Source organism: Meriones unguiculatus, chromosome 14 (assembly GCF_030254825.1).
Source record: "Meriones unguiculatus strain TT.TT164.6M chromosome 14, Bangor_MerUng_6.1, whole genome shotgun sequence".
NCBI classification, from domain to species: Eukaryota; Metazoa; Chordata; class Mammalia; order Rodentia; family Muridae; genus Meriones; species Meriones unguiculatus.
This window is the reverse complement of record NC_083361.1, coordinates 88,063,765-88,087,637: the sequence shown is the minus strand read 5'-3', so window position 1 is coordinate 88,087,637 and position 23,873 is coordinate 88,063,765. Positions and strand designations below refer to the sequence as shown.

At 41.1% G+C, this 23,873-nt stretch overlaps 2 protein-coding genes across 2 annotated transcripts; both read left to right on the top strand.

Annotated features, from left to right (window-relative positions):
* Positions 1–7,308: 7,308 nt before the first annotated feature.
* Positions 7,309–8,268, top strand: LOC110566029 (olfactory receptor 51G1). The gene has a single exon (XM_021663810.2). It carries the CDS (start codon positions 7,309–7,311, stop codon positions 8,266–8,268), a length of 960 nt encoding a protein of 319 aa, XP_021519485.2.
* Positions 8,269–15,509: 7,241 nt separating this feature from the next.
* Positions 15,510–16,448, top strand: LOC110566031 (olfactory receptor 51G2). The gene has a single exon (XM_021663812.2). It carries the CDS (start codon positions 15,510–15,512, stop codon positions 16,446–16,448), a length of 939 nt encoding a protein of 312 aa, XP_021519487.2.
* Positions 16,449–23,873: the final 7,425 nt, after the last annotated feature.

Genomic DNA, 23,873 nt, shown 5'->3' with positions numbered 1-23,873 from the left:
GCTTTCACAGTACGATTTGACAATGTGACATAGATGTTTGACCTTAGAGGTGTCTACTGGTCCTCTTAGAATCTGTGCTGTGAATTGCAAGAGAAAGTGTTTCTGCCCTAGCATCATTTAAGAATTCCCTGCCTGCTTCGAGGTAAAGACCCAGGAAGTATCCTTCAAGAGGCATGTCTCCTCTCGACGACACACAGACCCTTAGATTCCTCCTCACAGCAGCTGAGGTCACCTGGAGGAGAGGAGCCGGGCGGGAATCCCCAAGCAGCCCGAGCTGCTGCCACGACTCCAGGCTGCTCTCTGCAAATTTACAGCAAGACCCCGCTGCTGAAGACAGCACTTGCTGAACGTGGGGATGTCCCACTGGTGCTTTCACCGCCACATCCCATCACTGGCAGTAGAGGAAGGCCTTGACGCTCTCAGAAGAGAAGCACAAGCACCAAGCCAGCCACAAACCCTGCGATGGTGACCGACCTGTAAGATATGCCAGGGCAATGGTGGAACAAGATTATGGGGGGTAAACAAACCATAGCTAATTTGACTTAAGGCCCATTCCACGAAATGGAAGCCATTCTCAATACCACTTAGGTGACCAAGAATCTGAGACTTGATAGCCCAAAGACCTATAGTAAAAGCAAATAATAATGCTCTAAAAAAGAAAAAAATAATAATAACAGAAGCCTTTTGCTTCTGTTCATGTATCAGTTTCAGCTCCAGACTCCTGTTTTCCTGTTAAATATGTAAATTTTTCAAATAAAAGTAGCAATAATCTGACTGTCTAGTGTCAGGAAGGAGGGGCATTAATGTGTCTGTTCAGCATATGGCCTCTGCAGTGTGAGCTTTAAATCCAGAATCACTCACTCTGTCCTGCCAGTTTACACAGAAATAAAAATGTTTTATGGGACCAAGTTACACTAAAAGAAGAGGAGAGATATTCTTCTTGCTCTCAGTAGGTCTGGCTTTCATAGTCAGTATTAAAACTTGAATCATGCTGACATCATGAGCCTAACTTTTTCCCAGAGGCAAGATAGATGTGTCCCTTCAACGCTGACCTCATTTCTTTGATGCTTACTTCAGCAGCTCCCTGAGTGGGCTGCTAACGGCATAAGAACCGTTTGGGGGATTATCAGTCACAGCTGAGGTCCCCAGGGAGAAGCTTTAGACAACTTAAAAGGACCAGGCATTTCAAGCATGAACTGCTTCCTCTTCTTGTGGCAAATCTGCCGTCGAACTTGATTTCTGAGTTGAAGCATGCCGTCCAAGCTCTTTTCTCTCCAGCTCTCATTGCTCAGGTACGTTACAAGCAGAGAAGACTGGATGCCTAAGGCGTATACAGCGCTCTCCCTCCTAGCCACTCCCCACACCATGTTAGAGAAGAGAGGTGGACGTGGGACAGGAGATGTAGTCCCAGCTCAGTTACTTTGCTTGCTCTATAAGAGTAATGATCATTTTCTGCTTAATCGCTCTTCTCAGAATGTACTTCTTTGAGCATTAAAGTTGGAATTGAAATCTCTACCTTCCTCCTCAAACTTTATTATGACAGTTAATTACTACAGTGAAGTTTGCAGCAACCTGCAACATTCTAGTTCCACCCTAGTACGAGATGATGGTCTTCCCTGGGAGGAATTCTCTAAGTTCTCTCAGGTCAAATATGGCAGATGCTAAGGAAGAATGAATGAAAACGAGTAAATGAGAGGAGATGAATGAGAAGCACGAATAAGAGAGGAAGCAGAGAAGGGGGAGAAGGAGAGGGAGAGAGACAGACAGGGAGAGAGAGACTGAAAGCTTACACAGACAGCCTTGCACATATCACCTACCCCACTGCGACCTAGCTGCCAAGGCAGGATGAAAGCATATCACTTGTTTAAGGATGAAAGCATATCACTTGTTTAACAGCTCCTTCTACTTCAAATTAAATGAGGGCAGAATCATGCTGGAAATCTGGAGAGGATGTTATTAAAAGGATAATAATGAGAATTCTGTTATGTGGCATAACTAGAGTCAACTGATAGATGACAAAGCAAACACCAAAAGCAATACGCTATAACTAATAAAATGTGGCATTAGATTAAAATTTTTAAATGAATCTATTTACATGTAGAGATACAAAGAATTCATTTCAGATGAAGTCAGGCTCTGATACAGACACAGATGGCATCCTTCTGTAGGACTGAATTAAGGACATCAGTTCACTCATTGATCAAAAGTAAGAGTGGCAAGCACAAGAATTGTTGTATTTTGCTTTCAGTGTGTCCCATCTTCCTCACCCATTACTTGCACATTTATACAACAAGTCTGTAACTAGTTTCCTTGCCTGTGCCAGAGGTGAGAGCCCCGGTGACATAGCAAACCTGTTCCTCTGGTGTGAACCCAGATTGCTCTCCTATTTTGCTCCCTGCTCTCCCTGTGCAGTTACCTGTCTAATAACAAAAATGAAGCATTGCAAGGAAAATGTTTAGAAATCAAGATTATAGATAGACTGTAAAGCCATGAATGAAACTTGTCATTCATCAGGCAGGATGGTCTTTCTGTGTCTGAAGATAGGGGGCTGATAAAGATGACCACTTGATGTCTCTCATTTCTCAAACACTTAAATGAATCAGAGCAGGATGGCTGAAAACAAGCTTCCCTGGGAAGCTGCTGAAAGCCGCACAGATGCCTCTCTCTTTACTTGCTCTAACGGATGACAGATTTCCCTTCTCCCATTTTCTCTCTGGATCAGCATTTTCTCAGGATTTTCTACCATTTTCTCAGTCTCAGGATGATCTTGCACCATTGAACAGCCACTACGCTCTCCAAATCCCCGATTCATGTTTGTGTTCCTCATCTCCTCCCTTTCCAAGCCTCCACTTCTCTCTTGGATTCACCCCATTTACCCTAGCTTTCTTTCTTTAGAACGATCTCTTGTTTTTCTTTAAGAGCCGTGAAATAAGGGAGCTATTATCAAATTAACTTTTTCATCATTGATTCTTTTAATTTATAGTATGTGTCGCAAAGCTGAAAAGAAAATTATATACCTTTAATAATTTTCTGTGTCTCTTTACATTATGAGAATGTGAGACTATCTTTAACTCCCTATACGTTTTTCTTAAAATGGTTATGACATTTGCACCAACCTACAGATTTTCTTTTAAGGAAAAATCATTCAGAATATTTACTTTTCACTTATTAGCCAATGTTCAACAAGAATAATTTATTTAACTATCCCTAGTTTGTGAAAAACTTTCTTTGAATCAGTAGGCCCACACACTACAGTGTTTTTAAATCATCCTTCTTCATTTTGTATGCAATTAACAGTGATAACGAAATTTTATTTATATTGTACCATTTTTCCTCATGATTCTTTACTCCCATCTTTATTAACGTAATTTCATGCTGATATTAATTTTAACATCTCTAGAGCTATGATCTAAGGCCCAAATTCCACTTTCCACACTGTAATCTCCTAGCAATTTTTCCATAGAGATGACAGGTGCCCTATATTACAAACTCTCTCACTTAAACCAAACACACACACACTCGTATGCCCTGTGAATAATTCCTTTTAAATCTTTAATTAAATGTGCCTCAGACTTAACTGCATCTCATAAATGTGTTTCCTCACTTATGTCTTGGTTCAGTGATAGTCATTTGTTTGATATAAGTTACTAACTGCCATATACAGAATAATCCAAGTAGGGAAATTACTAGGCATTAAATTTAATTTTGAATTGCCTGATTTTTTTATTAATTATAGTTTATTCACTTTGTATCCCAGCTGTAGCTTCCTCCCTCGTCCCCTCCCATGCCTTCCCAATCTCACCCTTCCTCCCTCATCTCCTCCCATGCCCCTCTCCAAGTCCACTGATAGGGGAGGTCCTCTTTCCTCCCCTTCTATCTGATCCTAGCCTATCAGGTTTCATCAGAACTGGCTAAATTGTCTTCCTCTGTGGCCTGGTAAAGCTGCTCCCCCATCAAGGGGAGGTGATCAAAGAACCAGCCACTGAGTTCATGTCAGAGACAGTCCCTGTTCTCTTTACTAGGGAATCCACTTGGACACTGAGCTGCCATGGGCTACATTTGTGCAGGGGTTCTAGGTTATCTCCATCTATGGTCCTTGATTGGAGTATCAGACTCAGAAAAGACCCCTGTGCCCAGAGTTTTTGGTTCTGTTGCTCTCCTTGTGGAGCTTCTGTCCCCTCCAGGTCTTACTATCTCCCCCTTCTTTCATAAGATTCCCTGAATTCTGCCTAAAGTTTCGAAATGTGTGAATTGCCTGCTTTGAACAACTATTTTTCTTGTGCAACAGCAATATCAATTTAAACCAACATTAACTGTGGGTGTAATTATGGCTTAGATTCCATGCTCAGTTCTTTCCTGATCAATAGATTTACCCAGATCATTTTCGCTCCTGTCACTGTTTCCTGATATGCATTAGGCACCAAAGAATAGAACTTCTGTGTCATAGCTGAATGGCATGCATCTAGTAAAATGCCATTTGGCAAACATTATATTAGCTTTGTATTCCTGTGATGGATGATAGCTAGCCACTCCACAGTTGTGTGCATGGGACAAAACTGACTGTTTTGCAGTGTGGCTGGCTCTGAAGAAAGAACAAAACAACCTTGTTCAGATATTATAGACAACTATGCCAAAATGTCCTGTCAATCCAAGCCCAAGAGGCATAGCTCACTCTGAGCTGAGTCTCTTCATTCTAGGCAATAGATCAGAGACTCCCTCTGGTGAGGTCAGATGCCTTTCCTCTGTTTGTTTGTTTGGGTTTGTTTGCGTGTGTGTGTGTGTGTGTGTGTGTGTGTGTGTGTGTGTGTGTGGAGTGTGCATCAGAGTTGATGCTCAACTTTCCTTAATTGTTTCTACATCAAAACTGGTTTATCCATTCTGATTCTGGAGTTAATCTCTCCTGGTACCTCTAAGAACTAACTCTCTCTCCTGAGATAATTTCTGAGGCCTTGAACTCTAAGGCAGTAGTCCTCAGTCTTCCTAGCACTGTGACCCTTTAACACAGTCCCTTACTTTGTAGTGAGCCCCCAAAATAAAGATATTTTGTTGCTACTTCATAACTATGATTTTGCTACTGTTATGAGTCATAATGTAAGTATGTTTGGAGACAGATGTTTGCCAAAGGGGTCACAAGCCTCGGGTTGATAACAACTGCTCTAAAGAATCACTCAGTTGTAAGCTTCAGATTTATATACTACTGTAGGCCTCCTTACCCACTGTTGTGGAAAGCTACCACCAGGCATGACAAGCAATGACCATCTTGAAATCACAATATATATTGTACTTACCTGCAAGACCTCTTTATAAGATCAAGCCTGTTAAAATTTCCTTGTGCAGAGTCAGGAGAAGGCCATGGGGACCTCATGTGAGATTAAGACTGAACTCCCCTGACCTAAGGCGCATGTAATTCTGTCCAGTTGCATGTGGTCATGTGAAGAGCATAGAGGGAACGGAATGTCAGTTGAAGAGCTGTGGAGTGTATGGAGCCGTTACCCATGCCATGGTGGGAATTTTCAGTGCACCTTTTTGAGAGCCGCCCGCTCTTCTGAAAATAGCCTTTCACCACCACACTGTACATAGACCCAGTAAACTGATTGGTTCACCAGGCTAAATTTGGTTGAAATCATGTCTTTGGTTCTTGTTGCCCTACCTGAGGTTAATAAACATTTGTTCACTATCTCCTAGGAAACTAATGCAGTACTCAAAAACTGATATACGGGTTCAGGAACTATCTCACTCTGCTCACAAGCTTCGAGTTCAGGGAGGGCAACAAACATCATCTAAACACTACTTTAGATTTTGTAGTCTAGAAAACTTGGAATGAGGCAAAGCACTCAGGCAAGTTAACATATGCAAAGACACACTGAGAACAGCCAACCCTAACCCTAGGAGATACTTCTGCCTCCTGTTTTCATTGTGCATATGAGGTAATTGTCAATGTTTCAGTTATTAAATAGAAACATTTATTTCAAAAAACACAACACAAAGTGATATATAAGTTTGGCTGTGAGTCTCTGCATCTGCCTAGATCCCCTACTGGGTGGAGTCTTTTAGGGGACAGCTGCGGTAGGCTCCAGTCCTGTTTCCTCTCTTCCACCACTTGCAGTGTCTGTCTTGTTTTTCCTTCTGAATGAGAATTAAGCATTTTCCCTAGGATCCTCTTTGTCCTAGCTTCTTTAGGTCTGTAGGTTTTAATATGTTTATCCTATATGATATGTCTAACATCCACCTATAAGTGAGTAAATACCATGCATGTCTCTCTGCTTCTGGGTTACCTCACTCAGGATGACCTTTTCTAGTTCCCACCATTTGCCTGCAAATTTCATGATTTCCTTGTTTGTAATTGCTGAATAATATTCCATTGTGTAAATGTACACAATTTCAGTATCCATTCTTCATCTGAGGGACATCTAAGTTGTTTCCAGATTCCGGCTGTTACAAATAAAGCTGTTATGAACACAGCTGAGCAAATGTCCTTGTTGTATGGCTGAACATCCTTTGGATAAATGCCCAGGAGTGGCAGGGAGTCTAATGGAAGAAGGAGGATATAAAAGGACCCAGAGGGGACATGAACCACAAGAGGAGACCAACAAAGCCAAAAATAAATAAAAAATAATTAATTATTTAAAAAGAGGAGGGCCCAGGGGGGTACTGCAGAGACTGATGCATCAAGCAAAGACAATACAATACATAGGACCTACACCCCCTGCTCAGATGTAGCCTATAGACAACTCAGTCTCCATGTGAGTTCCCTTGGTAAGAGAAGAAAAGACAGTCTCTGACATGAACTCAGTTGCATGCTCCTTGATCACTTCTCCCTGGTAGGGTGAGCTAGTCAGCCCACAGAGGATGAGGATGCAGGCAGTCCTGATGGGACCTGATAGGTTAGGGTTAGACAGTAGGGGAGGAGAACTTCCCCTATCATTGGACTAGGGAAGAAGGATAGGGAAGGAAGAGGGAGGGAGGGTGGAACCGGGAGTAGATGTGGGAGGGGCTACAACTGGGATACAAAATGAATAACTGTAAATAACAATAATAAAATAAAAGCCGAAATAGTGACATATAAGGTTATCTCACTGAATCTTGGACCGACACTAGAGGGCATGCTAACATAAAGCTACAGCCCATAGAGTCCGTTATGCTCATCCACCTGCCACTCTAGAAAAAGTAAAACTTGAAGTCCCCCCTCTGCAAACTCTTCTTGACTCCCTAGTCCTGAACGTGTAGATGACAGACATTTCAGTCTGACCCTTACTAATGAGTAATATGTTTTATGCCTCAGGTTGGTGAATCTAAGATTATAAAGCCATGATCGTCCTTCACAACAGCAGCCTCCAGAGAGCCACTTTCTTCCTAACAGGCTTTCAAGGTCTGGAAGAGCTCCATGGCTGGATCTCCATTCCCTTCTGCTCCATCTACTTGACAGTTATTTTGGGGAACCTCACCATTCTCCATGTCATCCGAACTGATGCCACCCTCCATGAACCCATGTACTATTTCCTGGCCATGCTGGCCGTCACAGACTTGGGCCTTTGCCTCTCCACGCTGCCCACTGTGCTGGGCATCTTCTGGTTTGATGCCAGAGAGATCAGCATCCCTGCCTGCTTTACTCAGCTCTTCTTCATCCACACCTTGTCCTTAGTGGAATCATCGGTTCTGCTGTCTATGTCCTTTGACCGCTATGTGGCAATTTGCAACCCACTGCGTTATTCTACGATCCTGACACCCAGAAGAATCGTGAAGATGGGGCTGAGCTTGGTGCTGAGAAGCGCACTCCTTATTCTCCCACTACCATTCCTACTTAAACGTTTCCGCTACTGCCGCTCGCATGTGCTAGCCCACGCCTACTGCCTGCATCTGGAGATCATGAAACTAGCCTGCTCCAGCATCATTGTCAATCACATCTACGGCCTCTTTGTTGTGGCCTGCACTGTGGGTGTGGACTCCCTGCTCATCTTCCTCTCGTACACCCTTATCCTTCACGCTGTACTAGGCAAAGCCTCCCGTCAGGAGCGCCTTCGTGCCCTCAATACCTGTATCTCCCACATCTGTGCCGTGCTGCTCTTCTACATCCCCATGATTGGTTTGTCCCTTGTGCATCGCTTTGGGGAGCACCTTCCCCGCATGGTGCATCTTCTGATGTCTTATGTGTATCTGTTGGTTCCACCTCTCATGAACCCCATTGTCTACAGCATCAAGACCAAGCAAATACGCCAGCGCATCATCAAAAAGTTTGAGTTTGTAAAGTCACCTAGGTGTTTTGAATAGAAATAGGGTAACTTGCAGGGTAAGTTTGGCCATATAGGCCATCTTTTTTCATTGCTCCAGCTCTGTGGTGGGAAAATATTATGCTCTCACTTATTAAGAACAATAAAAAATAGTAAGTGTGCAACTGACAGTCTGTGTGACCTTGAGGGAGTTACCTACCTCTCTAGATCTTAAGTTTTCGCAATTGAAAGAATATAAAATAAATATAATACCTTCCTTTCCTATGGGAATGTAGCAAAGATTAAATGAGAATATTCATGGAAATATCAAACATTGTGTCTGACAATAAGTCTCAATGCATACCAATGTTTATAAGTTGAGAAAATCCAAATTAGCATATATGTTTCCTCGTTTAATCCTTTCTTGGCTATGGAATTTTATTAATGGTTCTTCTTAAATTTGCATTTTTACGTATTTTATTGCCTTCTTATGATGATAAATTTTATTCATTTGTGCGTGTCTGTGTCCATACCTGCAGTAATGACCCATCATTAGGATACTTCCTATACATACATGTGCAGGTACGTGCATACAGGCATTAAGCAAGAGTACAGATACCCTCAAATTTTGAGGAAAGACAACACGTTAAATCAGCATAAGATCTGCTCACGGGTAATCTTCAGATGAGGTCCTGGAAACAAGGGCTTATCCCTCACGGTAAGTAAATACTCAAGCAACTTGACTTCTACCTTTAGTTAGTGAAAGTACAACAAAGATGAGCAGTTGAAAAATAAACATTTTTGTTCCCTGGAAGATATTTCTGTCCTCTGGATGTAGCCAAATCAGTGATACTCTCTCTTTACCTCTCTCTCCCTCAAACATACATGCATACTACTGTTGTTCTTAGCATTGTTACTTGTGTCCCTGTTGTCCGGTTTGTGTGAAATAGTTTGTCTATTATCATGTTTGTCCAGACACATAGGCACCAACTATGACACTTCACATTCTGACACAGGACAAAGTTTCATCTCCCAGTACTTCAGTTAAAGTTGTGAGAACCAAAACGGCTCGGTGAACTTTGTCTTTCTGTCTAGTGGTATTGGTATAATTCTGGGTACAAAAAAAAAGGAAGCTGTTATAAGATAAACAGAAAGATGTAACATTTTACTATGAGGAGAAAGAAGAGAAAACTAGCAATTGTACAAGGTTTACTGCATTTAAAAAAGGATCAGTTTTGAGTTTAAGTTTCTCCACGTTCAGAAGGCAGCAAAAGAGAAAACTATGAGAGTAATCAAATCATGTTTACATGGTAAACACAGGCACAGGCAGCAGCAAAGACAAAGGTAGAGCTAAGCATTTAAAATGTCTAGATTCCTGTGAATACACAGCCTGATGGATTCCACCCAGCTGCCTTCTGCTCAGTCCGCATGTAATTGCTGCAAATGCCTGAAGAATGAGCTTTTCTTCATCTATGCTGCCCGGTTCTTCACTTTTCATAATGACCTAAGACCATCAAGTGATCACTTCCCGCCATTTGAGAAATACTCCATGCTCATTGTTGGCAGAATTCCAGGGATAGGGCCCTTAGAGTCCAACGCTGATGTTGTCCTCCCTAATATAAATTAATCCCTTTCTTACAAGAAAACACGCTTCTCTCTGCCTACACCAAATTCACATGAACGTAGGCAACAACTCTCAACTCCAGTAAAGTCCCCGTAACGCGGGCTGCATGCTTGGAACGTATACCATCCTCATCCTCACCTCCCGCGTTTATTCAGAGTGTCCTGCACGACAGTATCTATCCGCTGACTTCATGCACACGTGTTTCGTATATTTATCTTATTTCTCCTTCTTTTTAATAGTACTGGAGATGGGACTCATGTCTTTGTGTGTGCTGTGCATGCCCTCGGGCTGCTATCTTTATATCTAACCCTTCTGCAAATATGTCATCGATATTGTCTGGGTTTATCATCTCTCTCGGGTCTACAAGACACAATCTAGCAAAAAGCATCTTTTGTCTCTTAGAATCTTTCTATCCCTTCCTTCCACCTTGTTCTCTGAGCCTTAGATAGGAGGGTTGTTGTGCGGAATATGAACAGTGTTACCAGACTAACCAGTATGGAGCTAGAATGAGGTCCAAAACCTGAAAAATCCCAATCTTGAGACCAGTAGAAATAAGAATGGCTCACTCCCGTTCTGTGCACACATGCCTTGGCCACACAGGGCATGTGGCCCCCACCCTCACAATTCTCAAGGTAATCATGAAGAAGAAGCACAGCACCTGGAATTCCTCTCCATGCAAATGAAGCATTCCCAGCACCTCAGCTGCAGCCAATAATGTTCACTCCCTGAACTCCCCTACCCACCTCCCCAAGGTTTATATAGCCCTTTTTCCTCCAAGAAAGTGCTGCCGCATCACTGGAAAAGCTTTGTTGCTGTATCCCCGGGAGAGCTGTGACACTCAAAGGACTGTAAAAGAGCTGAGATGCTAAAAGATCTGTATCAGAGAAGGTTTTCTCTCTCTGGGCCTTCACCACTGGACTGAGATCCTGCAAACCCACCTGCCTGGCTGACCTTCATTCCTTCGTGTCCAGCACCTGAATGCATCAGTGCCTGGATTCCCTGCAGAGGAGATCCAGACCCCAGGTTCCAGACTGACAGGTTGAATTAGCAGTTGGGGCTAGACATTTCAGTCATTTATTCTCTACGTTTTGAGCAGTTATAGTTCTTTGTAGTAGCCTCCAACTGCTTCAAAAGCAGTTCAAAGGATGCTCTTTTGATGAGAAGTGAGAGCCGTACTTATATGCAAGTAGAAAGATAGATAATTAGAATCCAGTTAGAAACTATGCATTTATTTAGGAAAATGGCAGTAGCAGGCTCTCCTCTAGGGTCTGTGACCTCCCAGGCGCGGACAGTTGGCTCAGTTTACAGTACCCAGCGCCAGGCATGAGCACTGAACAGACATTTGGTGCATTTAGATAGCTGTCGTTCAGCTCCAAGATGTTAGCGTCGCTATTGCTCCGTTGAGAGTCTCTTCCTGGGTGGTCATTATTATGGTTTAGAGGGACTTTACCACTTGACATGACTATTGATTATTATCCTGTTGACATCTTGTATAGCATCTTCTCGTTCATGAAAAGGTAGTCCTCAAGGAAGTCTTCCAGTTCAGGGCAAGCGCAGTTTCCCCAAGACCTATGTCCAGCATTGTGGAGTCTCGGCAATAGGGACTTACCAACCATAAGAAATGGCAATAGCCGTGTAGTTCCGTGTGCCTTAGAACCCTCTGACCAACAACTGAGTGGAGGTTTCCCTTTTCTGGCACTGGGTATTTGTTAGTTCATGACTCTTGAGTGAAACATCATCGCCACGTGTGGAATAACTCCATTTTATGTGAATAATATAGTTGTAAATAAGCTTATAAAATAATGTTTACCCCTTTCCAAACATCCTTAATGTTTTTATCATTCCTGCCTGACTCCTCTTCTGTGTTACCCTTTACCCTTCTCCAGTTAAGTCTCTCTCCTACTCTTCCCCTTTGTAGCAGCGCTGTCCTTTACAAATGTCCTATGTGCATACCTGTCCTTAGCACACACCCATTACCATAGTTAATGTATTCAAGTTGCGGTGTGCCCTTCCATGCATAAAATATTATCAGCAACACTCTATGTTGCTTGGCTGGAGATGTGGGGAATGTGCAAAACTTTATCCACATCCTAGAGGGTTAGGTCCAAGTGTCTGGCACACACTGAGATGCTCACATCATAAGAACCCTCCATTCACTGCTCACTTTTCTTTCCCTTCCAAAGTCTGAGAAAATGAGGCCCAAGAGCCCAGTATCAGTGGGGAGTTGATTAAAGGCAATTGAAAATGTCTCAGTAGCAGCTCAGTTACTTAAAATCAGAGATTTCCATATGCAGCCTCAAGTCTCTCTCTAAGTTCATGGCCCCTAGTTTCAGCTTCTTCTTCTTCTTGGTGGGAGGTCTGCAGCCTCTGGACCAAACATTGGTATGTGATGAGTCAGTCCAGTAGATATGTGGTTAGTGTTTGGTTGCATCACTAAGAAGAGACCTTGGAAAACTCACCTTGGGGTTTAGAGAGGCAGAAAACGGGGGTTTGACCACAAAAAGCCTGCAAGGATGTCTGCTGAAGATGATAGCTGCTGCAGTGTGAAATCCCGTATATGATCTCAAATGCTAGCTCAGAAAGCAGATAACAACTTCCTCACCTCCATCCTTTCCCTTAGTTTCCTGCCTAAGAAGTTGCCTTCTCTCTTGTAACAGTAAAGACACTTATGGCCTCCTGAAAGAAAAATCTTTTCTGTGACATGAAATAATTACTCCTTGAGCAGACACAGAGTAGCAATGATAGAAGCCTTTCAAGTTGCTAAATTTCATCAGAAAGAAATCTCCAACCTTAACTGTAGCAACAGTTTTAGAAATAATCAAGTAATGAAACCCCCCTTAGATGAAAAATGCACACTCTGACAACGGTCCCATGAGATCCTAATTTACCTTACTAAGGTCCCAATCCCCACCGAACACCAAGCTAAAAGACATTCATTCTAAAGTTAATGTATCTTGACATTTTTATTTTATTTCTATTCCCCCATTCCAACTTACCTTTATCATGTTTGTTTATTTCTATTCAGTGCTATGCATTTACAATGACAGGAGCATTTTTTAATTGCAAATAGATTCTTCTCTCATACAGTACATTCCAACAAGTTTCCCCTTCCCCCACTCCTACCCCACACTTCCTTTCTCTACAGATCCACTCCCACTCCATTTTCAGCAAGAACAGTTTCTAATTCCACAGACTATCTGACTTCAGCTTGTAACAAATAAAAGGTAGGAATGGAAAACTTATGATATTTGTATGGGTTTTTCTGGATTTGTTTGTTTTGTTCTTTTATTTGTCCTCAACCCATTCTGAGCTGCTGCACAGCTACCTGAATATGTTCTCTGATATATTTTTCAGTTTTTATTATGTACATTTTTGATCTGGGGATTTAAGTTTTAATTTGAGCTCTATTGCTGGGCAGATAGGTGATATAGGAGTTGATATGATCATAACATGTTATATACATGTATGTGCTTTTCAAAAAAATGAATGGCTTAAAAATTCTGAGTGAGAAAAACCCGAAACTAAAAAATTAGAACCAAGCAATATGTATTTTTGGAGATAAAATGAAGCAGAATGAAAAAGAAGTAAATATACTTCCTTATGAACATCTAGTGTTTGTCCAGAACCGTCCACAAATAATCACAACACAATTTTAGAAAGCTTTGCAAGAAAGTGTTCCTGCCTTGAATTGCAAAAGGAGGAAAAGAAGCTTCAGGACTTTTATCCAACCCATCTCTTCCTTTCTTGGCCACATCTTCCTCCCAACCTCTTGATTGCTTTTCATCATAGTCCATTTGAACCTAATCAATGCTCTTTGTACACATGCTTATAGAGCCATGTGCTGGAGCATGAGCCGCCTAACAGGGGCAACTTTCATGAAAAACATCAACTCAGGCTGCCTCAACAGGCTTCAACTAACAAAGCTTCAGGAACTGAAGGGTTACTGTCCCTGACAAGTAAGTTTATACTGCTGTTTCTCTACGTTAATGTATAATGTGAACTAATTGTGTAGTAGAAAAGTCTGGAGAACATAGCACAGTGGCCCCAAACTGATAACTTCAGCATCAGTTTGTTAGATTTGATAAAGACGCAGTATTTTTAAAGGTCTAGTGGGTCTTCTGTTTTATGCTAACTGCTGATGTCTGTCACTAAATTATCATTTATGTGACAGAAAAGTATTACAGCTATTCAGAACCAAGAAAAGGTGATGCTACATTCCATGTTTTCTTTTTTAATTTAATTTTATTTATGTATTTATTTATTGCAATTTATTCACTTTGTATCCCCACTGTAGCCCCCTCCCTCATCTCCCCCCAGTCCCACCCATCCTCTCTCTTCTCCCTTTCCCTAGTCCACTGATAGGGAAGGACCTCCTCCCCTTCTGTCTGACCTTAGCTTATCAGGTCTCTTTAAGGCTACCTGCATTGTCTTCTTCAGTGGCCTGACAAAGCTGCACTCCCCCCACCAGGGGGAGGTGATCAAAGAGCCTGCCACTGAGTTCATGTCAGAGACAGTCCCTGTGCCCCTTATTAGAGAATCCACTTGGAAACTGAGAGCCAATGGGCTTCCATTGAACAGGGGGTCTAGATCCTCTCTATGCATGGTCCTTGGTTGGAGTATGGGTCCCTTCAGGTTCCCCTGGACACAGGTATTTTGGCTCTGTTGATCTCCTTGTGGAGATCCTTATTCCTCAGGTCTTTCTATCTCCCTCTTCTTCCATAAGGTTTCTGGTACTCTGACCAAAGTTTGGCTATGAATCTCAGTATCTCCTTGATACCCTGGTGGGTAGAGTCTTTCAGATGTCCTCTGTGGAAGGCTCCTGTCCTGTTCCTTGTCTTCTCCTACTTCCAATATCTATCCTGTTTGCCCTTCTGAATGAGGATTAAGCATCTTCCTTAGGGTCCTCCTTGTTGTTTAGCTTCTTTAAGAAGCTACATTCCAGTTTTAACTTTCAACCATGAACTCAAAAAAAATAGGATTGTTTCACCTCAAGAGCCAAGACCAACTAGTCTAAGAATATAGCAATAGTTCATAGGTCATAGTTGGAGAAGTAAAAATCCATGGGTTAAAAGGGCCAGTCTGAAAACCAGAGCAGAGTGAACAGGGAAAGGGACTTCATCAACAATATAACTCCTCTACTTCAGCTCTTAGAAGTTGCACAGGTTCATAAGAAGCCCTTTTACTACTGTGTCTTTGCTGCTCACTGAAACTGTGAGACTGCAAAACATTATTTTCAAAAAGACATTAATTAAAAGAGCAATGTGGTTTATGCCCATAATTTCAGAACTGCAGAGGTGAGGCAAAATTATGAATTGGTCAAAGTTATCATCAGCTATGGAGAAAGTTTGAGGCCAACCTGCCACACATGAGACCCGGTTTCAATAAAAAGAGGAAATCAGAAAAAAAAAAAGACTAAAATAAGCTCTAATCTTTTGAGGGAACTTCACAGTTCCCATGGGCAACCCATGTCTTTTGTAACTAGATCAGTTCATAAATTTGCTCTCTGCCAATGCTTTGAATAGAGGAGATAAGTATTTGTTTATTCAACAAATGAAGAAGATTGAACACATTCTAGAATTATTTGCTTCTAATCTCTTTGGTTTTGCATTTCGGTTTTGCCAGTTTCAATCCGTCACTAACATTTCTATGATTTGTTTCAGGAGTTGTCTCCATTTACCATGACACCAGGACCCTTGGGAAATGGAAGCACGTCCTCTACTTTCCTGCTGAGTGGCATCCCAGGGCTGGAACACATGCACATCTGGGTCTCCCTCCCACTGTGCCTCATGTACCTGGTTTCCATCCTGGGTAACTGCACAATTCTCTTTATCATTAAGACAGAGCCCTCACTCCACGAGCCTATGTACCTCTTCCTGTCCATGCTCGCTCTGACAGACCTGGGTCTCTCTCTTTGCACCCTCCCTACCGTGCTGGGCATCTTTTGGGTGGGAGCACGAGACATTAGTCACGACGCTTGCTTTGCCCAGCTCTTTTTCATTCACTGCTTGTCCTTTTTGGAGTCCTCTGTGCTTCTCTCTATGGCCTTTGATCGCTTCGTGGCCATCTGTCGCCCGCTGCATTACGCTTCCATTCTTACCCACACAGTAATAGGCAAAATAGGTCTGGCTTCTCTGGGACGTAGCGTTGCACTCATTTTCCCGTTGCCTTTTATGCTCAAACGATTCCCTTACTGTGGCTCCCTAGTTCTCTCACATTCCTATTGTCTCCACCAAGAAGTGATGAAACTGGCCTGTGCAGACATCAAGGCAAACAGCATCTACGGCATGTTCGTCATTGTTTCTACGGTGGGGGTGGACTCTCTGCTCATCCTTTTCTCCTACGCACTCATCCTGCGCACTGTGCTGTCTATCGCCTCTCGGGCGGAAAGGCTCAAAGCGCTCAATACGTGTGTTTCCCACATCTGTGCCGTGCTTCTGTTCTACACGCCCATGATTGGCCTGTCTGTAATCCACCGCTTTGGGAAGCAGGCACCCCATCTGGTCCAGGTGGTCATGGGCTTTGTGTATCTTCTCTTCCCTCCTGTGATGAACCCCATTGTCTACAGTGTCAAAACCAAACAGATCCGGGATAGGGTAACCCATGCTTTTTGTAACTAGATCAGTTCATAAATTTGCCGTCTCTGCCAATGCTTAAATAGAGGAGATAATTATTTGTTTCCTCCACAGATATAGAAGGTTAAACAAATTGATTACATAGTTAACTTTTCACAGATGAATATGGAAGGATATAATACAGAATGGTATAGTAAATCATACTTTCCAAAAATTTTCAGCAGAATATAGCTAATCCTACTTTCTGTTCAAGAAATGAAATTTCTTATCAAGACAAAAGGTCCACTTGTTCTCTTCTCTCATTCATTCATTTCTAACTTTATTTGTAAATGTTCTGCTTAATGTCTGCTTGTGGAACCCAACCACCACACAGAAAAGACTAAATTCCATGAAGAAACCATATGTAGAATTTCTGTCCAAAACGCCCAGCTCATATCAGAGCATTAATTAAATCCATCCACACCAGTGAGCTACAGTAATTCATATCACCCCAGCCCTCATCTTTCTAGCCTTTCCAGTAAGCAATCAGTAATTCTAGTGTGAGTCTAATCCTAAAGCATATTTGTAAACAAAAGAAAATTTTAAGACACTAAAGTTTGGATCAGTTTTTAATTTTGTTGTTTAAAGTAAAATGTAACTAGGATGAATAGCAGTAAAGAGAAATGTTCTTCAATCAGGTGCCACTTCAGGAAAGAGAGGATAAAGAAAGCTCTCTTCACAGTGACATAATAATCACCTTAGACGACATGTGATAGTTTGGCTATTAAGATTGTAGGAGGGAGAGGCTAATATTCTGAGTTGCTGGAACAGCATGTGCAAAGCTGAGAAGAGATGAAAAATAACAGTGTATCCAGGGAATGAATTCGTTTTTACTCTTAAATTTTATATATGTATCTGTGTGAGACAGACAGTGAGAGTGTGCATGCATGTGCGTGTCCTGCGTGTACAAAGGACATCAAGTCCCTCAGAGCTGAAGTTGAGGCTGTTCATGAGATGCTCCTCTTCTTACTTGGGTGTTGGGATCTAAATTAAGTTGTGAGTGCTGTTTATCACTGAGACATCCCTCCAGGTCTGAGGTATTTTTTTGTCATTGTTGTTGCTGCTGTTGCTGTTCCCTTGTATGTCTGGGAAAAGTTCAGGACAAGGAAAGGTAAGTGGGAAAAGATCAGTCATAGAAGACATCAGAATGGTCAAAATTAAATGAGCAAATAAAAACTGTTTATTATGACCTTTGATATGTGCATCATGATTCTACCAATGCATTGCTAGAGAGTAGAAGTTATTTTCTGGAAAAAAATATATATATTAATAGAACATGTATGGATTCTGATTGAAGATATTTATGGAGAAAAAAATGGAACTTATAAGAAGCTGCGAAGGGGATTGTAGAGCATCTAGAGGAAAGCATGGAAGTGGCATGTTCCCACACATCATACATAATACAGAACTCAAACAATGACCCTAAACACCAAGTTCCCTGTCAGAGGTGTGTGCAGAACATTTCACTCATGACTGGTCACACACACACACGTGCACACAGCACTCACCACCAGAGCCTTATCTTTTCTATCATGAAAAAGCCACTTCTACAATAATGTCCATGTATGTAATTTAAGCAACACCATGTGAGAAAGTGAAGAACATCAATGTATAGAAAACAGTATGAAATGTGAGATTATTTTAAATTTTATTTATTTACTTACTTTACATCCCGATGGCAGTTTCCTCTCCCTCATCTGAGATGGAACACTGTGAGCAGTTTGCATTATATGTGTCAGGAAACACACAAACTTCACAGAAACATGAAGCAATTGGAATTTCTGAGGCTTGAGCCAATGCAACTCTATGTTTGTGAAGACTTGTAAGTGGACCTGTGACTCCAGCACCACAAGTGCAAGTGAACTACACCCTCTGATACCTTACAATGAATTAAAGACTTGTGTGTTCAGAAGGCTCAAGCTTCTGTATGACTTGGGTAATTACAGTAGGCTTATTTGATCTATTTGTAGCTAAAAATTTCCATCTTGCAAAGCTGTCTACATTTACATGACAATTTCTAAGAATAGATATTAAGTGTTCTTAACAAAAACATAGGCAAATTAATGCATGTTAAATTTAGCTATTTCACAATGTATACACTCTTTAAAATAATACCAATGTGCTAAATATGTATAATTTTTATCTTCCAACTAGAAAAATGAGAGAAAAGGATTGGGGCACACTGAGGTGTCTAAGTTTACAACTTAAAAAAGTTCCAAAGGAAATTCTTAGCAGATTTTTTCTACTTACAATAAACTTCAGTTTCTTTCATTTATTAAGCAAACAAAAACCATGGAAGCATAAAGTCAAACATAACATGGAAAATGTATGATAAACAAATAAGACAGGTTGGAATGGCGCTGAGCAAAAGGGTAAAGGCTGGCTTTCTAGATAGGCATTTGTAGATGGGTGGAACTGTCTGAAACATAAAAAATGGGGAACAGAGCTAAACAGGGAATTCTCAATAGAGGAGTATCGAATGGCAGAGAAACACTTAAAGAAATGCTCAACCTCAAGCCATCAGGGAAATGCAAATTAAAACGACCCTAAGATTTCACCTTCTACCCATCAGAATGGCTAAGATCAAAAACTCAAGAGACAACACATGCTGGAGAGGTTGAGAAAGGGGAACCCTCCTCCATTGCTGGTGGGAATGTAAACTTGTACAACCACTCTGGAAAGCAATCTGGCGCTTTCTCAGACAACAAGGAATAGTGCTTCCTCAAGATCTAGCTATACCACTCCTAGGCATATATCCAAAAGATTCTCAAGTACACAATAAGGACATTTGCTCAACCATGTTTGTAGCAGCCTTATTTGTAATAGCCAGAAGCTGGAAACAGCCTAGATGCCCCTCATTGGAGGAATGGATGCACAAATTGTGGTATATCTACACAATGGAATATTACTCAGCAATAAAAAACAAAGAAATCATGAAATTTGCAGGTAAATGGTGGGATCTGGAAAAGATCATCCTGAGTGAGCTAACCCAGAAGCAGAAAGATGCACATGGTATATACTCACTCATATAGACATATAATATAGGATAAACGTACAAAACTGTACATCTAAAGAAACTAATCAAGAGGGAGGACTCTTGCTAAAATGCTCAATCCCTATCCAGAAAGGCAAAGAGGATGGACACCAGAAGAAGGAGAAAAGAGGGAACAAGTCAGGAGCCTGACACAGAGGACCTCTGAAAGGCTCTGCCCTGCAGACTATCAATGCAGACGCTAAGACTTATGGGCAACCTTTGGGCAGAGTGCAGGGAATCTTATGAAAGAAGTGGGAAACAGTAAGATCTGGAGAAGACAGGAACTCCACAAGGAGAGCAACAGCCAAAAAAATCTGAGCCCAGAGGAAAAATATTTATGGATATGTGACATGTGGCAGGAATGTATTGCTGGGGGAGCCCGAGTTCTAAATGAACAGCAGATTATGTGGAAAATCTGGAGCTAGAGTGGGTTTGTATGAACAATGCCATGCATGTAAGACCTTTAGAATGTAGAGAAAAATCAAGAAAGAGAGGTACTGTTTCCATGTCATGTAGGTAGGTCATTGATCAATTTAGCATTTCAAGTAGAAGGAGATGGAAAATCATTGGAAAATTGCTGCCGCAATTTTATATATATACAGTATATATAGAATTGATTATAGGAGGAAGCAAGGGAAAATAAGTTAATGGTTATTGTAATAATCCTGGAGAGAAAAGGTGCTGGTTGGGAGCAAAGGGTAATAATAGAAATAGAAGTAAATGGTTGTATCTTCCAAGTAGGCATAATGAAATTTAGTTGAAAATTGGCATTAAAGAATTTATACATCCAAACGGATTATAAAATCAATAAATTGTAAAAAAAAAAGACAATTAAAATAAAATAAGACTAATAAAGTAATATTGTGATTTATTAAGCCATGTACAAGGATCTCTATGGTTCCTAGAAGAAAAAAAAATGAACATGAAGAAAGAGAGTGAAAGGAATGAAGACTATCTTAAGCCCTGCGTTGTTTTTTGTTTTTAAACATAGAATTCATTTCTAGGTCATAACTAACTGCTTTATAATGATCATGCTTGGTGAAAGCTATCTAAGTAATTAGAAAAAGTCATTCTCACTTGTCTGGGAGGAATGAGAGGGTACTTTTAACTTGTGACATCATATGCAGCCAAAAAAATAAACAAAAAGCAAAAACAAGCAAACAAAAACATGCACATGAGAAGATGTGATGTTTTAATTCCTGCCTGTGTCTCAGAATCACCTTGAGGGCCTCAACTCAGTTCAACTTCCTGACCAGACCTACTATAAACTCATGACTGAATGGATGGCCAACTTCTGTCTCCTGCTAAGATAATGTGGATTGTCTTGAGAGATGAGACTAATATCTCTTTTGTTTATGTACCCATGAATCTCTTTTATTTCTTTCATAAGCTTTGGATTCACTTAGGAAATAAGTTCTCAAAGAGTTTTATGGAATTCTGGGGTTGTTTCTGAGACAAGGCCTGGGAGTTTCTGAAATCACAGTTGTTGTTGTTTTGTTGTTGTTGTTGTTTCTTTGTTTTGGTTGTTGTTGTTGTTTTGTAATAGTATTAAGATAGCTAAGATTTTTATTTGTTTAAATTTTCATTGGAGTTCCGTCACACCTTCTGAGGTTTTCCAAAATACACTATTGCAATAAATCAAATACATGTTTAACATTTGGCATTCCACCTTTCTTATATTAAGCTGGAAAAAATAATGCAATTTGTAAAAAAAATAATAATAATAATGCATGCAGAGGAAGGAGGGAGGGTGGGATTGGGAGGGGAGGAGGGAGGGGCTTAAGGGGGAATGCAGAATGAATAAAGTGTAATTGATGAAAAATTTAAAAAAAAAGGGAAAAAAATAATTTAAGAACCTTAAATGACTTTCAAAAGTGGAAGAAAACATGGAGTTAGTCAATTTACATGGAGCACGTCTCGCCCCTGGGGGCAATGGTCTCCTGAACCTACTCAGACCTCGGACACCACCACTGATAGTTCTAGAACTGATGCAGGATGTTCCAACGAGGGGGTTAAGGCTTCCCATAATATTTCCTATAAGTCCACACCTGTTTGTTTATATCCCCCATTTTTATTCATTATTAGCCAGATAGAGCCAAGCAATTGTGGTAATGATACTTGCTTTTTTGCCCAATGCTGGAATGCTAGTAAATTTACTAGCTGGTTACTCGTATGCCTCGCTGGGTGCCTGTGCCCGTTGATGCCCTCACGCTATGACTCTCTTCAGACAGAAAAGGGATCTTGGAATTACAGCTGCCATTGTTACTGCCATCTCATTGGCGGCAGTTGGAGCTACCACCACGGCATTAGCCATGAGTCATACTGGGCAGACTGCTCAGACCCTGAATAACCTTTTAGCCAATGTAGCTCATGCCTTAGATGTACAAAAAGGAATTAATGCTCAACTAAAAGGAGGTTTGATGGTGTTCAATCAGAGGATTGACCTCATGCAGGAGCAAATTGATACCCTATGGCAAATCGCTCAACTTGGCTGTCAATGAAAGTATGCTGGACTTTGAGTCACTAGCATACAACATGAGAATTTTCCCTGTGCTGCAAATCTGTCTAAACAATTGTCTAGCTATATTTTAGGTAATTGGACTGGAGAATTCTATACTACGATGGAGCAGCTGAGGGTGGCCATTGTCATGGTAAATTCTACCAGAGTGGACGCAGGACTAGCCACAGGATTATCATCATGGATTGCTGCAGCCATGAATCATCTGAAGGAATGGGCGGGCATGGGAGCGTTAGCAGGCCTTCTGGTGTTGGTCTCCTTGGTTTGCCTGTGGTATATATGCAAGATTAGAGTCTCACAACAGCGTAATGCAGCCATGACCATTCAGGCCTTTACAGCCATTGAACAGGACAGTCTCCCCAAGCATGGTTGGCTACCATAAAAAGCCAAAATGTTACGCTCAGGATGCGAGGCTAAGCACTGCACTCAGGGTCAGCCGCTTTCGACCCAGAGAAGAGCATGTCTGATTGCATGCGGGTTGATGCCCCAGGTCCCGCCTCTGAGAAAAAGGTATCAGACGGGTCTGATGCTCTTTGGGTGGATGACACCTAAATGAACATCAGTACAAAGTCCCAATTTATTTCTAATATCAGAGATCAGACCTCTACTCTTTCCTGATGCGTCCAAAACAAAAAGGGGGAACTGTAGAGAGCTGCGGAATGCCGTGCCTGAAAGATGGAGCTGGTTTCCGCCTTCCACCTTCCCGATGGTGAGTGCTCTCTGTCACAAACAACTCCACATTTGGCTAAGGTTGAGGATCTGGCTTGCTTCCATGTATGTGGACCTTTCTGCATTGCCCACGTGGCACGCTGGGGTTGGCTACCCAGAGGCTATTTAAACTGTGGGCTGGCTTTCCCCAGGGTCAGATGATTGTTCAAGGTTCCTGAATAAACTGCATTGAAAAAAAAAAATCCTGTTTATCTAAGTAAACAGAATACCTTGCATTACAGCATGTCCTCAGTGCCTCCTTAAGTAGAATACGTTGTATTCTAATGTATTTAATCTAGTTATATCGTCTGGATTTTATATGCAATCACATGCATTGATATTAGAGCTGGTAATCTTATTCTCATTTCTGTACCTGTAGTAAATATAATCTACTAAAGAAAGATCTGCAAACTTTGATCTATTAACACACAAGAAATTAAAAAAATAAGTGTTGTTAGATATTTTAAAAAATGAAATATTTCATTTTTCTCTATGTGAATGTATATGCCATTTAAAAACTTACATTTTGTGTATCCTGATTATTAATTTATAAAATATCTAATTGTTATTTACAATAAAATTATTATTAAAATTAAAAAAAAAAGATTCCCTGCACTCCTCTCAAAGTTTGGCAATGAGTCTCAGCATCTGCTTCAATACCTTGCTGGGTAGTCTTTGAATGGCCCTCTGCAGTGGGCTCCTGGCTGGTATCCTGAATTATGAAGCAATAATGAAGACTTTATGATAACGTTTATGTATAAATAAAAAAGACAGAGATGTAAAATTATTTGTGGCAATTACCATACCAAATTGCATTAAATGTGTTTGAATGTTTTCGTGTTTTCTACCGTATTATGTATAATAACACGTAACAATGAATTTTATTAGGATGTTTCATCCATACTATAATACAGTTTTAACCTAGTTGCCCACGCCTGCTCTCCCTCGTCATCTTTCCTTTCTCTTCTCCACACTTCCACTTTCACGTCTTTTTATTTTAAACAACCCAATGACATAGTTAAAATTACTTACAAAGACATGGGTTAGGAGTTATTTAAAGGCATATGAGCAACTTACAAGTGGCTGAACCATTGAAAGAAATATCTTTTTTCCCTAGTGTCCATCACTTGTCTAAAGAGCCAACACTTAACTACCTCAGTATTTAAGTTTG